Genomic DNA, 24,528 nt, shown 5'->3' on the forward strand with positions numbered 1-24,528 from the left:
GCCCGCCCCAAAGTTGCGCCCTAAGAGGCGTTCCACTAGTATCTTTAGGGGAGACGAGGAGGAAGGAGAAGAGGAAGAGGAAGAGGAAGAGGAGGAGGAGGAGGAGGAGGAGGAGGAGGAGTAGGAGTAGGAGGAGTAGTAGTAGTAGTAGTAGTAGTAGTAGTAGTAGTAGTAGTAGTAGTAGTAGTAGTAATAATAATAATAATTGGTGCCCGGAAACATAAATAGACCGTTCAGAACAACACACAGCTTACTTCCACACAACACATGCAGAGTGCCTTTTGTACGAGTGCCCTTTAATTTGCGCTCCCCAGGGTGTGTTGCGTTCCATTTTACAAACGCTCTGGACGCCAGGCGCACAATAGGGCGGTCCGACTGAAGTTTGGATTCGGGGCGGCCAAAGGGCGTTGCACAAGGATGTGACGTCATTTTCTGCACGCGCATCCGGGCGGCCGCTAAACTTTGCGCCGGCGCTAACGGGCAACTTAATTTGGGGCGGGGCGCAAACTGCGCTGCGCCCAGGCGCTACACGCATAGCGCCCGAAAATCACTTCTCTTAAGGCGCTAACTGCTGGCGCAAGCAACTGAAAATCTAGCCCCAAACCCCTTAGTCGGATGTACAAGTACAGTTTTGGGTCACACAAGTTGAAAATATAAAAAACAAAGCAGAGTAATAGAGGACACTTGATGTAGACATTTGAATGCTATCCTGTTGGAGCTCCCCTGTCTGCTCAGGGCCTACACTGGTATAATTCAGTAACTCCTAGATATTACAGCCAACAAAACGTGTACATTTCAGAAGACCATGTTTGTAGGTCTGGGAATAGTAATAGCTCCCTCGAACAAAATAACTGCCAAGATTATACATACAGAAAAGACACATACCAAATACCGGTGTGCAAGACAGTTACCTTGTTTATCTGGCGTCAGGAGAAGAGCACTGTGCACACTTCCCAGTTCCCTTCTCCACTTTTTAAATAAGGTAATGTAGTGGATCTGATACTGGATTAGCAGGCATGAGTTCAAATCTTGCCATGCAAGGCCAAGAAACTCAAATTCAATAAAATCTAGCAAGATGTAGCTTGCACCAAAAAACAGACCCTTGAAAGCTACTGGATTGTCATTAAAACCCAAATGCTGCTCGAATACCTTTTACAGGAGGGAACCCATTACCCCGACCCAGCCTGGCTGACGCATGACTCTATACTACGCGGCAGACTCAAATGCTCCAAGTAGTCTAGCAAGCCACTCAGTTATACAAACAATCACCAAGGGATGGGCAATAAATCCAGGGTTGCGCACATCCAGAGAACTATTTTTAATTTTTGTACCCCCCATTCAGCACAGCTCTCCGTAAAGCACTGCTAGGGGATTGAGGGACTCCTTTCTGTACTTGTGCATGACTTACTTTCATCATTACAGGTTTCCCATTCAGTGGAAATATCTTCAATGCTTTAGGCAAGTCTATTCCAGGCATTTTTGGAAAATTACTGACTGTCTTTTAGCTTCAATATAGACATCCACGTATACATAAAAGGAGTAATTTAATTTTAATGGTGGGAAAATCAGGAGCAGCGCATGCCTGAATTTCCGATGGGTGTTCCCGTCAATCTGGCAGCACAGATTTGTAAAATTACTCCAAAATATACAAATAAAACCTAAAAATATATAGAACTGCAGAAGGATTCAGCTTAAAGCGATTAAAAGGCATCCTGCATTTTCTTGGATTACCCTCAGTGGTCACGATTCTGTCCTTGTCCCCAGCAGGACTATCACTGCTCGATCTGTCAGCAAGGAACAGAGACCAGCTCCATTTACCGTCAACGGGCGTGCGCACAGGCAGTCACTGAAATATTTAAACTACTAACACAGAAAGACATTGAAAAGAGGAGACTGTCAGGGCCAAAAAAACGTGACAATGGTAATGCGCTCAACATAACAAAACTGTGGTTAAAATTGATTGGGTCAGTGTGAAAAGGAAAACTTCAAAGGCAAACCGCTTTTATTGTGAAAAGGGAACAAAGAACACCTACAGTAGCTGGAGCAGTAACCAGATTCCACGGAGACACCAACAACACCAGGGAGGACACAGCATCAATAGAACAAAGAAACAGAAAACATAGATTAGTTCTCCTTGAAGTGCTTCTGCAATAGGTGATGCTCCCTCCCACTCTCATTTACAATTAATTCGGAGAATCAATGCTGCATTTTTGAATGCGGAGTTGCTTCCAAGTTCAATTTGTGACTTAAACTTGCTTGCTCTTCCTGATGTCGAGGAAAGATCTGCACAATCCAGCTATGGAAAAATCACATTGCTGCCTACAAATACTGGCCTGGCTGCAGTCTGAAAAACTGAGGTGTGGCATCTAGTACTGCCTCAGTGCTGCTTCTCAATGAGCTTCAGAAAATCAGCTACAGGGTGAATCTGGACTCTTCCAGCAACACTAGCAGCCCCTTCATTCCCTCCCCACCGCCTCAATTTATACTACAGCTCTGCGACTAAAGTCAGGATCAGCAAAACTGCAGTAATGTAAATGAAGCGATAATTCAGCGTTGTGGAACCTGTGCAGTGATCAAAATTTAAAATCTTGTACAGAGAGGAAGTCTGATCGGAGATCTGTGCTGGTTGCAGTGGTTGTAGTTCCTCCTGTAAGGACTCTATTCCATTCTCCCAGTTTCTCCGTCTCCGCCGTATCTGCTCCGACGATGCCACCTTCCACACCAGTGCTTCCGACATGTCTTCCTTTTTCCGCAACCAAGGATTCCCCTCTACCGTGGTTGACACGGCCCTCGACCGTGTCTGTTCTATCTCCCGCACTTCTGCCCTCACCCCTGCCCCTCCCTCCTGGAACCACGATAGGGTTCTCCTTGTCCTCACCCTTCACCCCACCAGCCTCCACATTCAGCGGATCATCCTCCGCCATTTCCGCTACCTCCAAAGTAATCCCACCACCAAACGCATCTTCCCCTCCCCTGTCAGCATTCCGTAGGGACCGCTCCCTCCGAGACACCCTAGTCCACTCCTCTATCACCCCCAACAGCCCTTCCCCTTCGCCTGGCACCTTCCCGTGCAAGCGCAGGAGATGTAACACCTGCCCCTCTACCACCCCCCTTCCCACTGTCCAGGGCCCCAAACACCCCTTCCAGGTGAAACAGCGATTTACTTGTACTTCTCGCAATCTAGTATACTGTATTCGCTCCTCACGATGCGGTCTCCTCTACATTGGGGAGACCAAACGCAGATTGGGTGACCGTTTTGCGGAACACCTCCGTTCAGTCCGTAAGGGTGACCCCGAGCTTCCGGTCGCCTGTCATTTCAATTCACCGCTCCATTCCCACTCGGACCTCACCATCCTTGGCCTCTTGCATTGTTCCACGGAAGCTCAACGTAAACTCGAGGAACAGCACCTCATCTTCCGATTAGGCACTCTGCAGCCTTCCGGACTCAATATCGAGTTCAACAATTTCAGATCATAACCTCGGCACCTATTACATTTTTACTTATATATTTCTTTCCACCCCTTTGTTTTGGGTCTTCCCTCCCCCCCCCTTTCCTTTTTTTTCTCTCTCCCATATGGCAGCTGTTTCTCATCCTGCCAGTACACTTCACACCTAATCTGAGCTGACTTTGTCTCCTCTGTCCTATTACCATCTCGTCTGGTTTTGAATACCTCTTAATGTCTCTTTACTTCTCTTTTGTTCTATTGCAGCCCTGCCTTCGATCTATTTTATTTCCTTTCCGGTTTTGAAAAAGGGTTCACCTGAAACGTCAACTTTTAATTTCTCTCCATGGATGTTGCCTGGCCTGCTGAGTTTTTCCAGCATTTTCTGTTGTTATTTCGGATTTCCAGCATCTGCAGTATTTTGCTATCGTAGTTGTGAGCAGGTGTCTAGTGAAGCTTTAAACCAACAGGTCAGCTGATGCGATAGCAAAATACTGCGGATGCTGGAAGTCCGAAATAACAACAGAAAACGCTGGAAAAACTCAGCAGGCCAGGCAACATCCGTGGAGAGGGAAATAGAGTCAACGTTTCGGGTCGAAACCCTTCGACAGAACTGAGAAAAAAAAGGCAGGAAATGAAAAGATTAAAAGGCAGTTTGGGGTGCTGGGAAATGGGGGAGGGGATGAAAGAAGAGACATTAAGAGATATTCAAGGTGAGACGAGATGGTAATAGGACAGGTAAAGACACAGACAATGGCTCTAGATGAAGTGTGAAATGCACCGGCAGAGTGAGAGACTGCTGCCATGTGGGAGAGAGAGAGAAAAAAGGAAAAGGCACAAACCAAAAGTGTGGATAAAAAATATAAAATTATAATAGGGGCCGAGGTTATGATCTGAAATTGTTGAACTCGATATTGAGCTCACTGTAAAGTGCCTAATCGGAAGATGAGGTGCTGTTCCTCGAGTTTACGGTGAGCTTCCGTGGAACAATACAAGAGGCCAAGGATGGTGAGGTCCGAGTGGGAATGGAGCGGTGAATTGAAATGACAGGCGACCGGAAGCTCGGGGTCACCCTTACGGACTGAACGGAGGTGTTCCGCAAAGTGGTCACCCAATCAGCGTTTGGTCTCCCCAATGTAGAGGAGACCACATCATGAGCAGCGAATACAGTATACTAGATTGCGAGAAGTACAAGTAAATCGCTGTTTCACCTGGAAGGGGTGTTTGGGGTCCTGGACAGTGGGAAGTGGGGAGGTATATGGACAGGTGTTGCATCTCCTGCGCTTGCACGGGAAGGTGCCGGGCGAAGGGGAAGGGGTGCTGGGGGTGATAGAGGAGTGGACTAGGGTGTCTCAGAGGGAGCGGTCCCTACGGAATGCTGAAAGGGGAGGGGAGGGGAGGGGATGATGTGTTTGGTGGTGGGATCACGTTGGAGGTGGCAGAAATGGCGGAGGATGATCCGTTGAATGTGGAGGCTGGTGGGGTGAAAGGTGAGGACAAGGGGAACCCTATCGTGGTTCCGGGAGGGAGGGGCAGGGGTGAGGGCAGAAGTGCGGGAGATAGAATGAACCCGGTCGAGGGCCATGTCAACCACGGTAGAGGGGAATCCTCGGTTGAAGAAAAAGGAAGACATGGTGTGGAAGGTGGCATCGTCAGAGCAGATGCGGCGGAGACGGTGAAACTAGGAGAATGGAATAGAGTCCTTACAAGAGGTGGGGTGGGAGGAAGTGTAGTCCAGGTAGCTGTGGGAGTCAGTGGGCGTGTAGTGAATGTTGGTCAATAACGTATCCCCAGAGATGGAGAAGTCGAGGAAGGGAAGGGAAGATTCAGAGATGGACCATGTGAAGGTGAGGGAAGGGTGGAAATTGGAGGCAAAGTGAATGAAATTGTCAAGTTCAGGGCGAGAGCAGGAAACGGCACCGATACGGTCATCAATGTACCGGAAAAAGGTGAGGGAGGGGACCCGAGTAGGAATGGAACAAAGAGTGTTCCACATATCCCACGAAAAGGCAGGCATAGCTAGGACCCATGCAGGTACCCATAGCAACACCTTTAATTTGGAGGAAATGAGTGGAGTCAAAGGAGAAGTTGTTCAATGTGAGAACAAGTTCAGCCAGGCAGAGGAGGGTGGTGGTGGATGGGGACTGGTTGGGCCTCTGTTCAAGGAAGAAGCGGAGCGCCCTCAGGCCATCCTGGTAGGGGATGGAGGTGTAGAGGGATTGTACGTCCATGGTGAGAAGGAGGTGGTTGGGGCCAGAAAACTGGAAACTGTTAAAGTGGCAGAGGGTGTCAGAAGAGTCACGGATGTAGGTAGGAAGAGACTGGACAAGGGGAGAAAAGATAGAGTCGAGATAGGAAGAGATAAGTTCCGTGGGGCAAGAACAGGCTGAAACGATGGGTCTACCAGGGCAGTCCTGTTTGTGGATCAACTGATGTGCAGCCCTAACTAATCTGGGCAGCAGGAGCAAAGGGGGTAAGAAATAATACTCACCTTTCCTTTTATGTAATGTTTACAAAATAAAAGCATCATACCTGTCCTTTCAACCAAATCCTGTGATTTCACCAATGATATTTACAACTGCTCTGTGATGTTTAAGCAAGTTTTCTATGGCAAATCACTACCAACAACTTGTATTTATATAACGCCTTTAACGTAGTAAAACATCCCAAGGTGCTTCACAGGAGTATAAGATTAAAAATTTGACACCAAGCCAGATAAGGAGAAATGAAGGCAGATGACCAAAAGCGGTAGGTTTTAAAGAGCGTCTTAAATGAGGAAGGAGAGGTAGTGAGGTGGAGAGGTTTAAGGAGGGAATTCCAGAGCATTAGGACCTAGGCAACAGAAGGCACGACCACCAATGGTTGAGCGATTATAATCAGGGATACTCAAGAGGGCAGAATTAGAGGAGCACAGATATCTTGGGGGGTTGTGGAGCTGGAGGAGATTACAGAGATAGCAAGGGTCAAGGACATGGAGGGATTTGAAAATAAGGATGAGAATTCTGAAATCGATTTGTTGCTTAACCGGGAGCCAATGTAAGTCAGCGACCACAGGGGTGATGGGTGAACGGGACTTGGTGCGAGTTAGGACACAGGCAGCCGAGTTTTGGATCACCTCAAGTTTATGTAGGGTAGAATGTGGGAGACCAGCCAGGAGTGTGTTGGAATAGTCAAGTCTAGAGGTAACAAAGGCATGTATGAGGGTTTCAGCAGTGGATGAGCTGAGGCAAGGGCGGAGACGGGCGATGTTACGGAGGTGGAAATAGGTGGTGACATGAATCAGTCATTCATGAAAGACTTATGAAATAATACTGAGCGGCCTACGGGTGGCGCTGTCCAGGGAGAGTATAAATACTCGGGCACGGGCCCAGCTTGCGCAGGGCATTCTTAACAGGAACTAGTGAAGGACACAACTAGACCTCCATGTTGTAAAACAGTTGATTAAAGCTTTGTTTAACGCTTAGACCAAGTGCCTAGTAGTTTTCTTACATCAGACGGTCTTTGTTATTCTGCAGTTATAGAAAAATAGGAGCAGGGGTAGGCCATTCAGCCCTTCAAGCCTGCTCCACCATTCAATATGATCATGGCTGATCCTCTATCTCAATACCATATACCTGCTCTCTCCCCATACCCCTTGATGCCTTTTGTGTCCAGAAATCTATCTATCTCCATCTTAAATATATTCAGTGACTTGGCCTCCACAGCCTTCTGTGGTAGACAATTCCACAGGTTCACCACCTTCTGAGTGAAGAAATTTCTCATCTCAGTCCTAAATGTCCTACCCTGTATCCTGAGACTGTGACCCCTCGTTCTAGACCACCCAGCCAGGGGAAACATCCTCCCTGCATCCAGTCTGTCTAGCCCTGTCAGAATTTTATATGTTTCAATGAGATCCCCTCTCATTCTTCTAAACTCTAGTGAATACAGGCCTACTCGACCCAATCTCTCCTCATAAGACAGTCCTGCCATCCCAGGAATCAGTCTGGTGAACCTTTGCTGCACTCCCTCTATGGCAAGTATATCCTTTCTTATGTAAGGAGACCAAAACTGCACACAGTACTCCAGGTAAGGTCCCACCAAGGCTGTAGTATAACTGTAGTAAGACATCCTTGCTCCAGTACTCAAATCCTCTTGCAATGAAGGCCAACATACCATTTGCCTTCCTAGCTGCTTGCTGCACCTGCATGTTTGCTTTCAGTGACTGGTGTAGAAGGACACCCAAGTCCCTTTGTACATCAACATTTCCCAAATTATCACCACTTAAATAATACTGCCTTTCTGTTTTTCCTACCGAAGTGGATAACTTCACATTTATCCATGTTATACTGCATCTGCCATGTATTTGCCCACCCACTCAACTTGTCTAAATCGCCTTGAAGCCTTTTTGCATCCTCCTCACAACTCACAATCGTGTCGTCAGCAAACTTGGAAATATTACATTTGGTTCCCTCATCCAAATCATTGATATATATTGTGAATAGCTGGGGCCCAAGCACTTATCCCTGCAGTACCCCACTAGTCACCGCCTGCCACCCTGAAAAAGACCCATTTATTCCTACTCTCTGTTTCCTGTCTGTTAACCAATTTTCAATCCATGCCAGTATATTACACCCAATCCCATGTGCTTTAATTTTGCACACTAACCTCTTATGTGGGACTTTATCAAAGGCCTTCTAAAAATCTAAATACACCACATCCACTGGTTCTCCCTTATCTATTCTACCAGTTACATCCTCAAAAAACTCCAGTAGGTTTGTCAAACACAATTTCCATTTCATAAATTCATGTTGACTTTGCCTAATCCCGTTGATATTTTCTAAGTGTCCTGTTACCACATCCTTTAGAATAGACTCTAGCATTTTCCCTACTACTGATGTTAGGCTAACCGGTCTGTAGTTCCCTGTTTTCTCTCAACCTCCTTTTTAAAATAGTGGGGTTACATTTGCCACCCTCCAATCTGCAGGAACTGTTCCATAATCTATAGAATTTTGGAAGATGACAACCAATGCATCCACTATTTCCATGGCTACCTCCTTTAGTACTCTGGGATGCAGATTATCAGGCCCTGGGGATTTAGCGGCTTTCAGTCCCATTCATTTCTCCAGTACTATTTTCTTTACTAATATTAATTTCCTTTAATTCCTCCTTCTCACTAAACCCTTGGTTCCCTAGCATTTCTGGGAAGTTATTTGTGTCCTCCTCCGTGAAGACAGAACCAACGTATTTGTTTAATTGCTCTGCCATTTCCTTGTTCCCCATTATAAATTCTCCCATTTCTGACTGTAAGGGATCTACATTTGTCTTCACTACTCTTTTTCTTTTTACATACTTGCAGAAGCTTTTACAGTCCACTTTTATGTTCCTTGCAAGTTTACTCTCATGCTATTTTTCCCCTCTTAATCAATCTCTTGGTCCTTTTTTGTTGAACTGAACTGTTCCCAATCTTTAGGCTTGCTACTTTTTCTGGCGACTTTATATGACTCCTCTTTGGATCTAATACTATCCTTAATTTCTTTTGTTAGCCATGGTTGGGCCGCTTTTCATTTGTGTTTTTGCACCAGAAAGGAATGTATAATTGCTGCAATTCATGCATTCGTTCCTTAAATATTAGCCATTGCCTATCCACTGTCATGCCTTATAATGAAGTTCCCCAATCTATCATAGCTAACTCACTCCTCATACTTTCATAGTTTCCTTTATTTAGATTTAGGACCCTAGTTTCAGATTGGACTTCTTTACTTTCCATCTTAATGAAGAATTCTTTCATGTTATGGTCACTCTTCCCTAAAAGACCCCGCACAACAAGATTATTAATTAACCCCTTCACATTGCACAATACATGTTGAGGAGCCAACTAGGGAACATACTGGTCTAAAAAACCATCTCGTACACGCTCCATACGTGGTCGGAAGCTCATTTCAGGGTCAAATATGACACCAAGGTTGTGTGGTAACAGTGTGGTTCAGCCTTGGACAGATGTTAGGGAGAGGGATGGAGTCAGTGGCTAGGGAACAGAGTTTGTGGCAGGGACCAAAAACAATGGATTCAGTCTCCCCAATATCTACCCATAACCATATCAAAAAATGAGAAATCAATTAATCCTGCCATTTTCCAGAGACTGTTAAAAGGCCACATTCCAATTATTTTAGTTGCATTTGCTGTGGATTTGACACAGTTACCAAGTGACTCATGACTGACCATTAACTCAGTGTCAGTAACTGGAGATCAGGTTTACTGAAACACTGCCCAACAGGAGATTTTCTTACAAGTGTTGTTCTTAACTGATTCGCTACTCACTCAATACTTAATGCTCAGTTTTATAACGGTTAAGCACAAAATGGTTTGCTCACTAACTCATTCATCCTGTGCTATAATTCACTTTCAGCTCCAGTTATGATGAGAAATGCCGTAATAACCCGATAGGATGCTTTCCTGTGATCTGAATGGGACTGGAGAGGACACGGAGCACCGTGGTTAGCAATGCTGCAGCAAATGAGATAAATACCATATTAGCCACAAAATACTTCCAAGACACAAGACATTGGTTAGGTTGTGCCATCCAATGTTAGCCATTAACCCATTCATATGAAACTCCTGCGTCTGCTATAACAAAGCAGTAACTCATTTTGCATTAAAACGGTGGATGGAGGAATTTCATTTGAACATGCAAATGCATTTGTTACTAATATCGCACAGTGTGATTTCAACCCAATGCTGTACAAGTATATTACACGGGGAATATTTTGTGATGCTCTGCTGCTGACATAGAGCCTCGCTAACTTTCACTTTGGGTCAGAGAATCAAGAACTGCAGCATTGTAGGCACATTTCCAACCCGCGTTCACATCTAGTAAGGCTTTGTGCTTACAAGATGCTTAATGCATTATACAGAAAGCTGTTCATTATAGTGCATACTTTCTTGTGTCAATACTTACTTCCTATAACACATCCCCATCACACTTTGTTGATAACAACTCTAAAAAGCATAACCTGCAGCTCACTGTGAGCATGATATGGGAAATCATATAGGTATGCACACACACACACACACAAAAAAATGCTAAGTGGTACAAAAGCTATAAAACAGACAAGTTCCAGAAGCTTATTATGTGGAGTGGGGGGTGGGTTGTGTAAATCGAAAGATGCGTGTCCAATGCAGTAATCTTTAGTTCAAAAAAATAACCAGAAGGTATTCAGCACTTGCTTGTATCCTCCATAGCACATCCATTTGCTCCTGAGATAGCCTTGAGCAGTATAGCAGTCTTTAAGCTGTTAATGGTTTCGGCAATTGTCTGAGGTTTAATAGTGAGGTCTTTTAGGTTTTAGCTGTTGCATTAGCTTTGCTTTTTGTGAATTCCTCTCTTTCTTTTGCCTCTCAGGTCCTAAACCTGCTGTTGCTGATGGAGTTGGCCAAATGGAAGCACAGACTTGCCCGCCAGTGCTGCTCTTGCTATCTGTGTGCGTTTAAGGTTTGGTATGTGCATGTGCACTGATAAATGTGTGGGCTTGGCCGCTCTCAATTTTAATTATTATGGAATTTGGCTTCAAGTTTCTTCACAATCTACTAAGCTCATGATCAGTCCAAACTGTTGTAATAATAGAATATATAAAAATACTCGGACTCAGTTTTGAGAGGTGAGGTAAGAAATTTGCTGGCAGAACAAGGTACAAGCACATTATTTATCCACTATGGTCATTACTCCCCTGAATATTCTTCACTTGTTCCTTCCAAGTTAAAAATACACTATTCTAAAATACTTTTGCTACTAGATGGATCACATAGTCTCATACTTTAACTTACTTTCCCTCCTAGACCTTAGAACTGCAGAAAATTCCCATCAGATATGGCTCAATGAGCAGCACCCTCACCTCTAAGTCAGAAGGTTGTGGGTTCAAGTCCCACTCCAGGGACATGAGCACAAAAATCCAGGCTGACTCCCACAGTGAAGTACTGAGGGAGCGTTGCACTGTTGGGGGTGCTGTCTTTCAGATGAGACGTTAAACCGAGGCCCCGTCTGCCCTCTCAGGTGGACGTAAAAGATCCCATGGCACTATTTTGAAGAAGAGCAGGGGAGTTCTCCCCGGTGTCCTGGCCAATATTTATCCCTCAAATCAACATCACTATATCAGATTATCTGGTCATTATCACATTGCTGTTTGTGGGAGCTTGCTGTGCACAGATTGGATGCCGCGTTTCCTACATTACAACAGTGACTACACTTCAAAAGTACTTCATTGGCTGTAAAGTACTTTGGGACATTTTTCTTCTTCCTTTAAATGCTAGCCTTTCTTAATCTTTTCTCCCTCCTACAATCTACAGGCTTTTCAAAACCAATCTTGGTGTTAATTAACCACTACTTCTCTATTTATCTGGTTTTCCCTTTTATTCTTTTCAACCTGCGCTATGGCCCTTAGCCCTCAGGTCAGCGTTAACTATCTGATTAAATTTTCTTGGAGCACAAAAGGACTTGGAAAAATTATGCTGGGGGCCCACAGGGAACAGATTCTCCATAGCCTAATGCAACCCTGGTTCAACAAGTGAGGCTTAACTCTGCATTTAAGCTCCTGTACATAAGGGACAGCGGTCCGGTTAACAATAGCGTCTGGGAGAGCTCTGCAGCACTGTGTGAAGCTTCACCTCTTGCTATTCTGTGTCGACTGATTTTACCATTGCAATCAACTACCCATTTTCTCCTTTTAATAAAAGATTATTTTTTAAATGACATGGTAATTGTAGGCATAGATTTCTCAGATGAAATCCTGAATGCAAGAATCCGGTTAGTCAAGAGAGGTCTACTGCTAGGCTGGAACTGAAGATGCTTGTACTCCCTTAAGGCAAAGAAGTTTTGAGGAAGAAGATTTATATAGAACTTCAGACAGTTCATTTTACAAGTCAAAGCATAGCAAAACACAATAAAATTCTTGAAATGTGTCCCTTGAAACACCTGCTGCTGCAATGGAGACTATAATTAACAACTGGAGTCAAGTCCAAATTTTTACAGGCAATGAATAGGCATAGCTTTTAGTCCTTTTGCTAGAGGGGTCTAACCATGTACACAGTGTATATGATTAGACCCTTGTAGCAACAGGCCGGAGAATCTACTCATATACACACATATAATTGATAGAAAACAAAGTAAAACCATCATTGTAACATAGAAAGTTCTTAACTGCATATCTATCCAAGCAAGCTATTGGGAGGATCCCACAAACTTGCCACATAATTACTGTATGTTTCTGGAAGAATTTCTCAGACATTTATGCATACCCCTGAGCTATGTTACAGTAATACTATTCCACAAACTCAATTTCTCTATAGGATCTGTCCCCACCCACCCTTCCCCCTACTATATAAAGAAAGGCACAGGCCAAATTTTGCTACGGAGATTCTATTTCTTTGCTTTGCACTTGGAAAAAATAGAAATTGTATTAGGATTTTTTTCAAGCTTGTGCAACTTTGTCTCTCCAATTTCTCTCCTCCTCTTCAGAAGGTACTAACTGATACTGGGATCAGGTTCCTTGAGTCAGTCACCTTCCTGTGCCTTACCCAAGTGGCCATTCTTCATGTGCGAGTCGAAGCAACAAGTGCCGACAGCATCGCAGCAGAGTCTCAAAATATCCTCAACTGATCTCCAAATCAGTGCTCCAGCAAGAGATCATTGGTTTGTGACCAAGAGCAGAGCCCCTGGCTGGGTTATTCCAGTCCTTAGCCCACAGGTGCTAAGGCCAAATACAATGTTCTGACTGGAACCCCACTTATGAACAATGAACCCAGCAGAGACATGGGAACCTTCTTGGTCTAGTCTACAGGGGGCAGTGCATTTACCCACTAAAAACATCTGAGCACTTATTTAAAGTAATCTTAACTGGTATTTAATCAGATATATTTGTGTTTTCTTACTTAGCATGCTATAAAATTGTATAAATAGTACAGAGCTAAAGCTGTTGTGACAGCCAGATAAAACTAGCTCGACAAAGTCTGGGAATTATATTTAACGCATGATTGACAAGTGAATTCTGGTTTCCTTTTCAGAGCATAGCTAAGTGACATGTGTTGCTCAAGATTAATTAGCTTATTCAATGACTAGATGAAAAATATTTCTTAATTTATTCAGTGATTAAAAACTACTATCCACATCAAATTCACAGCTTGGCAAAAAGAAATGTTTGTTAGTAGCAAAACTCACTTGCAGCTGCTGTTTGACATTCTCCGACATTTTATCTTTGAATCTGGCCAAAGTCACTAACTCTATTTTTACATTGATAAATTGAGTCTTTTAATAATTCCAACACAGAAAAAGACACTTTTACCCAGTTACAAGTAATCAACTGTCAGAAAATGGTCACTGAAGGAAAACGGAGCTTACATTCCAAGAATGGCCCACATATGCAACTGTTTAGAAGTCATGGAAGCTACCTCCTCTTTGCACTAACAGAGCAATCACCCAGTTCTGACAAACACCAGCATTCATCGAAAGATACATTTTCAAAAATACAAAATCCTTCTATTCAAATCTGAACACAATTAATTACATCAAAGGCCATATGGGAATACATCATTCAAAAAACAAATAAATCCATTCCCCATCCTGCTATTTCCATTAGAACAGTGGGGTCTGTTTGAAACACCCACACAATGGACTTTGTGTTCTGTGGCTGATCTTTTAGTACTTTCCTTCACATTTCAATGTCATAAACAGTCCACATTAATAGAACAGCTCTGCAATCCATTAATTTTGGCTAGAACATCAGAAAATCTTAAATGGTTTTCTCTTGTGTTACTGTAATTACGTTAATAATGGTCTGAAGTGCAAAGTTAACTCCTATTAAAATATATAAAGACGCTGATCAAATTGAAGGTTCCCCCCCACCCCACCCAAACAGCTAAACAACTGGAGGATAGAAACCAGCTATTTTTCATTTATTTCACTGTGTGCCAAAAACAGACAGACCGTATCTTTGTTTTTTTTTCCCAAAATGTATTCTCCAGACCCTAAAAGAACCAATTAAAATCACTTCAAGACTTATTAAAAGATGGACAAGATGAAGTCAAGTTATTTTTCACACAGCCTGTGCCAACATGGATTGTCTCCACATTCCACCCTGCCCCTACTCAGAATAGGATGAGATTATGGATGAGTGGAATTCAATTGCAACCCAGTCTGTTAAGCTCTTTTTTCTCACCTTGACACTTCGGTGATGTATCCGGGAAGGCTGGCATTTGACGCTGCCAGTGTTGCAGCAGCCCGTGCAGCGTCTGACCTCCACACAGGCTGGCCAGATCAGGAAGTTGGCAGAGGTGGGGTCTATCTGACTGCGAGGTATTTCATAAATGACAGTCCTTGTTTTACACACTGCAGGAAGAGCTTCTTCTGAAAAGTTTCAACAAAGTCACTTTCAGTGCTGGTTCAAATAGATTTTTTGAAGACAATTTCCATTGAACTTTCAAGACATTTTTTAAAACAGAGAAAGCATTCAAATCAATAAACTTATTCCAACTTCAGCAAAATATTAATTCAGAGCACAAAGGGGAAACTCTTTGGCAAAACCTATTTGGAAATACTGCTAAAACCTTTTATCTGTTTATTCATGTACTTAACCCTAATCTTCTCTCTTTTCACCCTCCTGCCGGCAGACGTTGGCTCGCTGGGAACACGGATTCATGAGTGCCAGCAACCATCTGCCGCCTAAGTAGCCATTCGTGTGTCAGCCTAATGGTGAGTGTCAGCTAGCTCCTCAACTATCAGGGGCTTCATCACCACATCCAATCCTGTCGTCACCTTGAAGTCCATACTTTCCAGCAGGAATCACTGGATAGAGAGCAACAGAAGGAACCCTGGCGGACATTTCCCATCCCTCGCCCAGGACGCACGAGGCCAGTTGTATTGTTCCTGCCTCAGATCAGCTGACTCACACAGATCAGGCATCAAACCTGGGACCTTCCTCCATTACATAGTTCAGTACCACACGAAGTAGTGCATTTTCCTGTTGAGCCAGCCATACTATTAAACATTAATTAACATCGTTAAATGTGGTTGTTATTTAGTATTTTACTTAACGGAAAACTGACAAACACCATACAGAAATGGACCCAAGCAGAGCTGGCTTGGGGCCAGTATGTGCCCATACATGCCCAAAATCAAGCGTGGTACTTCTGAAATTCACCCTTTTAGCATCTGTAGACTCAGTATCATAAAACATTATTTCTCCTGGTTTCAATCCAAGCACATTGGTTTACACTCGGACCGAGTGGCATCAGGTGAAGAGAGTCAGATTGTGAACTACACGCAAAATGGCCAAAGCAACAACAGCCAATAAAAGATTACAGGGAAAAAAAACCTACATCTTCAAGAGCTTGCCGTTTGCAGACTGACAAGTAGCAGGTAATACTCAGGTATAAAGTCCCCTTGACATATCTATGATAGTACAGAAAAACTTTAAAATGCATTAATCATTACCTTTTTATTCAGCCAGCAGGGCTGTGTACATTACACTTGCAGCATACCACTACAATCACACCCAGAAACCATACACTGGAAGTGTGCCATTCATAACTTACACCACACATGTGGTCAGAGAAGCTCTGCTTTCATTCCAGTGGCTTACTTCACTGCAGATGTGCACAGATTACTTTCCAACCCACCTTCTTCCTTCTCCCCAGCCTGTCCCTCTCTTTACATAGAGGTTTTTTCTCTCGTTCGTTCTTCCCACTCTACTCTTGAAAGTGCTAATTACTGCTGGCTTATGGCTTCATACATGCTGCCAGATCAAACCCATTCACAAATGAGCACTTTCTGGTTTTGGGGGGGGGTGGGGGGCACAAGGTAGTGATTAGAAGCCTGATTTTTCCCTTCCATAGCCCTGAAATACAGAAGCCTATTGGAAAACCTGACTGACTCCTTGACTTGAGAACGGCTAACAGAGTACAGGCCGCCGATCAACCTTCAGATCTTCCTGATCTGTATGGCTCACTATCACACTGGGTAATGCATTTATCTATCCAGCCTTCGGGGGGTTGGGGGGGGGGGGGGGAAGCCATTTCATGCTGCAGGTAATTCATTCTCTCTCTGCCTGTCTTCAGCATCTCAGACTGGCTTAACATAGGCCATCTTACCCCGGTTTCTCCACTTACCTACCTGCTCCCACAGTTTTGCACAAGACAATGTTTATCTTTAAGCAAAGGAACTTAAAGCCCGCAACATGAAAGGCACAGATTGTCCAGTATATATTCATATGGCCGTATACTGCAAAGTAAACAACTAGACGAGAACGTACCACACTTTACTTGTCCTTTGGGCGTGTGGGATGACTGGTTTAACGTCACTTGGATTTTATTTTTGCTAAATCAAACCTCTCCATTTATACTATATGGGGATTAAAAAAGGGTTTTGGATCACACTTGAACCTGCTGTCTTAGGAGACCCGGTGCAAATCTATCTCAGAGGTGGGTCTTGTTGCTTCCTACAGCAGTGCGCCACATTTATACTGCAGCACTGCCAGAGAAGGCAGCAGGAGCCACCTCACCTCACTGAAGCACTGCCAGAGGAAAGTGTGAATATCCACCTCCATCAAAGTTAAATGCCTTCCACTGCACCAGTTGTGGGTGAGCTGAGCTCTCAGCCCACGTGGACTGGGCAGCAATGCAGTTTTACCACTACGTCCTACCCCAACATCAGGAAAGGTGTGTGACCAGAAGCTCAAAGATGCCATTGCTACTTCTGAACAACGATTGTTTCAGGTTTCCGCGGCTGCTGTGCAGCCGTCTCTCAGTGCAAGTGGAGAAAACTCCAGAGCAGCAGGGCTGGTGGAAGGAGTTCAACATGAGGCTGACTGGAAGTCAGTACATTTAACCAACAGAAACATCATTCAAAGTTTAGATTCTACAGAATAGAATTTGTAGATATTTTAATTGCAGGCTCTTATTATGGGTGAACCCTGTAAGATTGTGTAGTTTTGTTTGATCACATTTTAGATAAGAGTTGAGTGAAGCAGAAAATGTCACGGTCAGGTTGACTCCATGCGGAGAGAGGTGCCTGGCTTGCAGTTATGCCAAGCTAAGTTAGCTGATTTTATGGGGTAGGACGGGCACTACCATTTACCGCCGTACCCTGGGCTGGGAAGGAAAGTAAAAAAGATGTTGGCTGATGTTCCCACCCGATTACTATTCAGTAGATTCTGCTGCAAAGTGTGCTTAGATGAGGACAGGAGTGGCCTCACTGAGGTTTCCCCTGCCCCAGTTAAATAGCCTGCAACCACTCACTGTTTGAGCTCATACATGGAGAATGGACATTCAACATCAAAGGAACTGTACCCCAACATTGGCATTCAGGAGAGGAGTGCTGAAAATTGGGGAGGAACAGAGAGGGAGATGTGAGGTAAAGTAAATCTTTGATTCCTCTGTAAGTTATCAACACCTGCACTCACCTGAACAGTAGTGAAACAATGGGATGTATAAATGTAAAGATCCTTCCACTGCCACTAGATGTCACTAACAAACATCAGAAACACTCCCACTATTTAGAGGCACAATAGTGACATCTAGATGTACAAAATCAGTACAACAACTCCTGTGCTGTTTTATATCAGCCATTATTTTTTTCTCTCTCGAATAACCCCTGGCCAGGCCACAGCCAGACAGTTGACTTGACTTTGGCTCAGATTACTCTGGGCTTGCCCAATTTTCATTTTTAGTGTCTTTGCACCATTGCTGCTACTGTACAGAAACAAAGAGCTTTGTAGAACATTTTGCACTCTGCTGCAAGCTTTTACTTTTTGGTCAAGTGGAATGCAACTTAAAAAAAAAAATGTTCAGTGCAAATACTGTAATACCAAATGTCTGTCTTAAATTTTGTTAGATTATTCAGGACTTCAAAGAAGTCACACACTACCCATGTATAATAAATGCCTCTATGGGCTGTTCTAGTATACATGGACGTATTAAATGTCATAGCAGTTTAGTCTATATTCCAGTTGATCATCAGCCAGGGCGGGCATCTATCCCAGTTTTGTCTACTCCTGCAGTTCAGTTACTGTTTGCTCGAACGTAACAAATGAAAATCCTTAGAGCTGACAGAAAGCAGTCTTAAATTATTTGACTGTTCTGGGTACATGGATGCAGATATAAACAAGTTCTGCAGAAGTGCAATGTGTCTTCAGCTACTCTGCAACACGTTGGGACATGAATTTGAATGTGAGGAATTTATTGGGGCAGGTTTGCTTGAAGGAGGATTTTCCATAGTATGTTCCAAGTGCACTAAACAACAGAGCATTGTAGAAAAAAGTCAAGGGGGAAAAATATTAACAAATGGCCATTTAACTTGAGTTTTTTCATATTTCATACTGCATTACTGGGTAGAATAAAAAGTAAAATATTGTTGCTTTGTGCACTAAAAGGATCTATTCTTGCCTAAATAATGGCGGGTGTACAAAAACAGCAGTTACACCAGCTACAGAAGCAAATGCATTCATTTTAAAACATGTTCTTTTGAAAATGCCACAGGTTTAAATGCAGGGCTTGGAATCTATCATTACAACACTAGAACGGGATTAAGTTTATCTTAATAACACAAAGATCAATAACTAGCTGTTTTGACATGTTTCTCATGGATAAATCAACTAAATCATCACACTACAAATTTCTAGGATAACCCATGATATATTCAGCAGTGTGAACGTATAAACTTCTAATTGTGCTTGTAGTGTATGTACCTTTAAGAGAGAACTACTTTTACAGCTTCTGTATACTGTGGTACTGGCAGTGACCACACCTGTATATAAGCTTTGAGCAGGCATCTGTACTGTTAGGCCTAGAAATTGAGTTTTGGCTTAGCCAGGGCTTTAGCGCCGGATGTTAGTGCCGGCGCTAAGTCCCCCTGCGCGCGCCAAAAATTCAGCAGGGCCGCGCCCAAACGGCTGCCGGCGCTACTGAAGGGTCTTTGCGGCGGTAAATCGGCGCTAACTGCCGTTTCGCGCCGCAATTCCGGCGCTGCGGCACCCGATGCGGTGCGGCAGGCTCGGGAAGTGCAGGCCTCCTCCTTCCCTTAAGGAGGAGCTGCCTGCACCCGATCGCGGCCCGCGAAAATCTTTTAAAAAATGAGCCCGGCACCTCGGACAAGTGCCGGGCTTGCTTCTGTTCCGGGGGGGGGGGGGGGGGGGGGGGGGGGGGGGGAAGTCCGGGGAGGGAGCTGCGGCCAGGCGGCCGGCGGGAAAGCGGCCGGCCGCCGCGGGGCCTTTAATGCGCCGGTAATGCGCCGGCGCAAAGACTCGTTAGACTCTGTTGCCAGAGTCTTACTTGCGGCTGTCACGGGCGAGGCGGCCGCAACTGAATTTCGGCGCTGGGGCCCGTCGGCATGGCAACCGGGATGCTGCGCACACTGATGACGTCATCGGTGCCGGCGCAGCGCTACCGGTCTACCGCGGCGTAAGGGCCCCAGGCAATTTCGGCGCCGGCGCCAAATGCAGCGCTAGGCCCTCTAGCGCCGCAAAATCGGCGCTAAGGGCACTCAATTTCTAGGCCTTAGTCTTTAGACTACCCTCCTCCAGTAAACACCTGTTGATTGTTAATCTACAGCCTCCGTCTAGTTATTGAAGAACACCATGCCTTAAGATTTACAGATTCAACAGTGGCGACGAGGTCGATTCGAATCTACCTGCAACTCTGCATTTCCTTCCAAGGATTCGCTCCGGGAGGACGGTGGAAGAAAGTCGAGGCCAGAAGCACGGGCGTCGACCACGAGCAACCGCCCAGTCATCCGGCAGAGAGAGTGAACATCGCAGGGGAGGCTGTTGAGAGCTGGGCTTGGTTCTCCAGCCACGATGATCCAGCAACAGACTGGCAACAGGTACAGCGCAGACCCTTCCCGGACAGCAGCGGCTGGAGCCGACCGACGGCACAGAAAAGGCCGAGCAGCGTCAACGGGGTAAGAGAGAGGGTAGAGTGCACAGGGCGCAGCCGGGGTTTGAAGACCGATTGGCGTCGACGGAAAACAAAGAGAGAGAGGGTAAAGCACAGCCGGGGTTCAGGACCGAGCGGCGGCAACGAGAGAGGCGCACAGGAGAACGCGCAGAGCGCAGCCAGGGCTCAAGGGCGGAGCAGCGTCCGCGGGGAAAGAAAGGGAGCGCGGGAGACGCCATTTGAGCCGCGGAGAAGAAGGGAGAGCGCGCCATTTGAGCCGCGGAGAGGAAGGGAGAGCGCGGGAGACGCCATTTTTGAAGCCGCAGCGGAGAAGAAGGGCGAGCGCAGGAAGAAAGGAAAGCGCGGGAGACGCCATTTTGAGCCAGCGGAGAAGAAGGGAGAGCGCGGGAGACGCCATTTTAGAAAGTCTAACCACACCCAGGGATGCCGAAGAGTGGCAGTGTCACTGCGTTCGACAATGAAGTCGAAGATTGGGCGACATATGTGGAACGCACTGAGGTGTACTGCAAGGCGAATGAAGTGCCAGATGCCAGGAAAGCACTGGTTTTGTTGAATTCCATGGGTGCAAAAACGTATGGCTTACTGCGAAACCTAATAACCCCAGAGAAGTCAGTAGATAAGGATTTCAAAAGCATAGTGGAAATCCTACAGGACCACTTAAACCCCACACTGCTGCTGATAGCAGAAAGATTTAAGTTCCACAAAAGGAACCAGCAGAAAGAGGAAAGTAATGCTGAGTATTTAACGGAACTGCGCAAGCTATCGAAACACTGCCAGTTTGGAATGGGACTTGCAGATACGTTAAGGGACAAGTTTGTGTGTGGGCTTCAAAGTGAAGGAACCCAGAAACAGCTTCTATCAGAAAAGGATCTTACGCTGGACAAGGCTTTCAGCATGGCAGTATCACACGAAGCAGCCGCATGGGGCGCTGCAGAGATACAACGGAGACCGCAAGAATATGGCACCAATGAAATGTCATATGGAGCAGGGAAGTGTTATCGCTGCGGCAGAACAACACACGACCAGAAGGATTGTTGGTTCAAAGACCAAGTGTGCAGACAGTGTGGAAAAGCAGGACACATAGCAAGAGTCTGCAGGTCAGGGAAGAAAACCAGCAGCAAGAAATCTCCACAGGAGAAGTACAAAAAGGTACATAAGGTGATGGACAGTAGTTCAGATGAACAGAAAAGTGATACAGACTCTGGAAGCAAGGAGCTGGGTGTGGTAAACCACTGTTATTGTTGTTCACCGTTGTTGTTGTTGTTGCACACTGTTGTATCTATGCATGCCTCAGCTGGCTCCGCCCCTGGCTCCACCCACATGCCCAGGTATAAAGGTGACTGCTCTGCAGCCCCCTGCCTTCTTGGAAACCAGTCAACCACGAGAGGCATGCTCTGTTCTTTGTTAATAAAAGCCTTTTAGTTACTCTCCTAACTCTCCGTCTTTTATGAGTAATTGATAGTGCTTCAATTTTATTAACAAAAAACAAAATGTCGACACCAAACGTTGAGCAGCAGGCGCTGCAGCAAAGGACGGCACCAAACGCTGAGCAGCAGGCGCTGCTGCATGCCCTCAGACCAACATGCCTGGACCTAGACCCTCAAGAGGCGGGTTCGTCTACCAAGTTCGCACAATGGCTGCGTTGCTTCGAAGCTTACCTGGAAGCCTCAGCCGTGACACTAGATGGAAACAAACTAAAAATCCTGGCCTCCAAGGTGGGCCACCAAGTCTACACGCTCATCCAGGACGCGACTACCTACGCAGCGGCTATCGATCTGCTAAAAGGACAATACACACGCCCGGTAAATACGGTTTATGCCAGACACCTCCTGAGATCCCGCAAACAGCAGTCCGGGGAATCGGTGGAGGCATTCCTACGGGCACTACAGATACTCGGCCAAGCCTGCGATTGTAAAGAGGTATCGGCCGTGACACACACAGAGGGACTTATCCGAGATGCTTTCGTTGCGGGCCTCAAGTCCGACTACTCCCGGCAGAGACTGCTGGAGAAGGGCGAAATCGACCTGAAGAAGGCAGTGTCCCTCGCGCTCTCGCTAGATGCGGCCCACCGGAATATGGACGCATTCTCCCCTAACCGCTCCGCACCGTGGACGCCGCAACCTTGGGTCATGGGACCGCCACCCCCGGCACCAACTGCTGCAGCGATGTCCAAGGGCCCGAAATGTTACTTTTGCGGCCAGGCAAAACACCCCAGAGCACGCTGCCCGGCGAAAAACGCTACCTGCTCTGGCTGCGGGAAGAAAGGACACTACGTCAGCGCCTGCAAAGGTAAAACCGCTAACGCCAGCAGCGCCGCGTGTGAACCGTGGGGGCAGCCATCTTGTCCGCCATCTTGGACACCTCCAGCCGCGTGGGGATCGGGATCATGGGCGCAGCCATTTTGTCCGCCATCTTGGACGCCTCCAACTCCAATCGCGGGTGACCCGGACTCAACCACCGCCTCGTCTGACGACCACAGCGACTCGCTCGACCATACGCTGGCCTCCGTGACGCTGGACCAATCTCTCCCTCACCAACTGTCCAGGTCCATGATGGACATTACGGTAAACGGCCGCGCCACTACCTGCCTTTTCGACAGCGGGAACACGGAGAGCTTTATCCACCCCGACACGGTGCGCAGTTACTCTCTCCCGGTCCTGCCAACGCGCCATCGGATCTCTATGGCTTCCAAACCCCATTCAGCAGACGTCGGTGGCTACTGTGTAGTGACCCTTTCAGTAAGGGGCACAGAATACAAAAATTTTAAACTTCTTGTCCTGCCCCATCTCTGCGCTGCCGTTCTACTGGGGTTGGATTTTCAGTGCCACCTTAAAAGTGTCACATTAGCGTATGGCGGACCCCTCCCCCCACTCACAGTCCGCAGCCAGCAGCTTTTAAATCGCCCGCCGCGCACCATTTGCAGCCTCTCCACGCTTAAAGTCTCCCCCCCCGCCCTTGTTCGCTAACCTCACCCGCGACTGTAAGCCCATCGCTACCAAAAGCAGGCGGTACAGTGCCGGGGATAGGAGCTTCATTAAATCCGAAGTAGCAAGACTCCTGAAGGAAGGGATTATTGAGGGTAGCACTAGCCCATGGCGAGCACAAGTGGTGGTAGTGAAGACTGGTGAAAAACAGCGCCTAGTTATTGACTACAGCCAGACGATCAATCGCTACACCCAGTTAGATGCATACCCACTCCCCCGCATATCTGACATGGTCAATCAGATAGCACAATACCGGGTGTTCTCGACGATTGATCTGAAGTCGGCATACCACCAGCTCCCCATCAGGGCTGAGGACCACCAGTACACAGCTTTTGAAGCTGACGGTCGTCTCTACCACTTCCTCCGAGTCCCCTTCGGCGTCACCAACGGGGTTTCGGTCTTCCAAAGGGAGATGGACCGAATGGTTGACCAGAACGCGCTGCAGGCCACCTTCCCCTATCTAGACAATGTCACCATCTGTGGCCACGACCAGCAGGACCATGACGTTAACCTAGAGAAATTCCTCCGTACGGCCCAGCGGCTGAATCTAACATACAACAAGGACAAATGTATGTTTCGCACCACGCGCCTCGCCATTCTTGGCTGCGTAGTGGAGAACGGAGTCATCGGCCCCGACCCCGACAGAATGCGCCCCCTTATGGAGCTCCCCCTCCCCCACTGCCAAAAAGCACTGAAGAGATGCCTAGGGTTTTTCTCTTACTATGCTCAGTGGGTGCCCAACTATGCGGACAAAGCCAGACCCCTCATCAAGTTCACCTCCTTCCCCCTGACAGCAGAGGCATGTGCAGCCTTCACTCTCATAAAAGGAGATATTGCGAAGGCCACAATGCACGCAGTGGATGAGTCCATCCCTTTCCAAGTGGAGAGCGACGCATCCGACTTCGCCCTAGCTGCAACCCTTAACCAGGCGGGGAGACCCGTGGCCTTTTTCTCAAGGACCCTCCAGGGCCCCGAGATTCGACACTCCTCTGTCGAAAAGGAGGCCCAGGCCATTGTGGAAGCGGTGCGACATTGGAGGCATTACCTGGCCGGAAAACGATTTACCCTGCTCACTGACCAGCGTTCAGTAGCTTTTATGTTTAACAATAAGCAGAGGGGCAAAATATCTTGTACCGGCCCGGGAAACTCAATGAGCCCCCAAATGCCCTATCACATGGTACATGCGC

The 24,528-nt window shown here is 46.3% G+C and overlaps 1 protein-coding gene and 1 long non-coding RNA gene across 4 annotated transcripts in view; one reads left to right on the forward strand and one right to left on the reverse strand.

Annotated features, from left to right (window-relative positions):
* The window catches only part of LOC147110804 (uncharacterized), an 83,442-nt gene extending 67,976 nt beyond the window's left edge, over window positions 1–15,466 (forward strand). The window contains exons 2-4 of the long non-coding RNA XR_015079990.1: window positions 9,829–9,916; window positions 10,822–10,916; window positions 15,078–15,466. This is a non-coding gene — a long non-coding RNA (uncharacterized LOC147110804). The remainder of the gene's footprint in view (window positions 1–9,828; window positions 9,917–10,821; window positions 10,917–15,077) is intronic.
* Window positions 1–24,528, reverse strand: part of LOC147110805 (platelet-derived growth factor subunit A-like) — an 86,201-nt gene that overhangs the window by 10,322 nt on the left and 51,351 nt on the right. For all 3 annotated transcript variants that reach the window (XM_086001140.1, XM_086001139.1, XM_086001138.1), the window contains one exon: window positions 14,627–14,814. In XM_086001140.1, coding sequence (XP_085857266.1) covers window positions 14,627–14,814 — 188 coding nt within the window. The remainder of the gene's footprint in view (window positions 1–14,626; window positions 14,815–24,528) is intronic.

Source organism: Somniosus microcephalus, chromosome 11, assembly GCF_052327205.1.
Source record: "Somniosus microcephalus isolate GS21.2 chromosome 11, FLI_Smic_1.0, whole genome shotgun sequence".
NCBI lineage: Eukaryota > Metazoa > Chordata > Chondrichthyes > Squaliformes > Somniosidae > Somniosus > Somniosus microcephalus.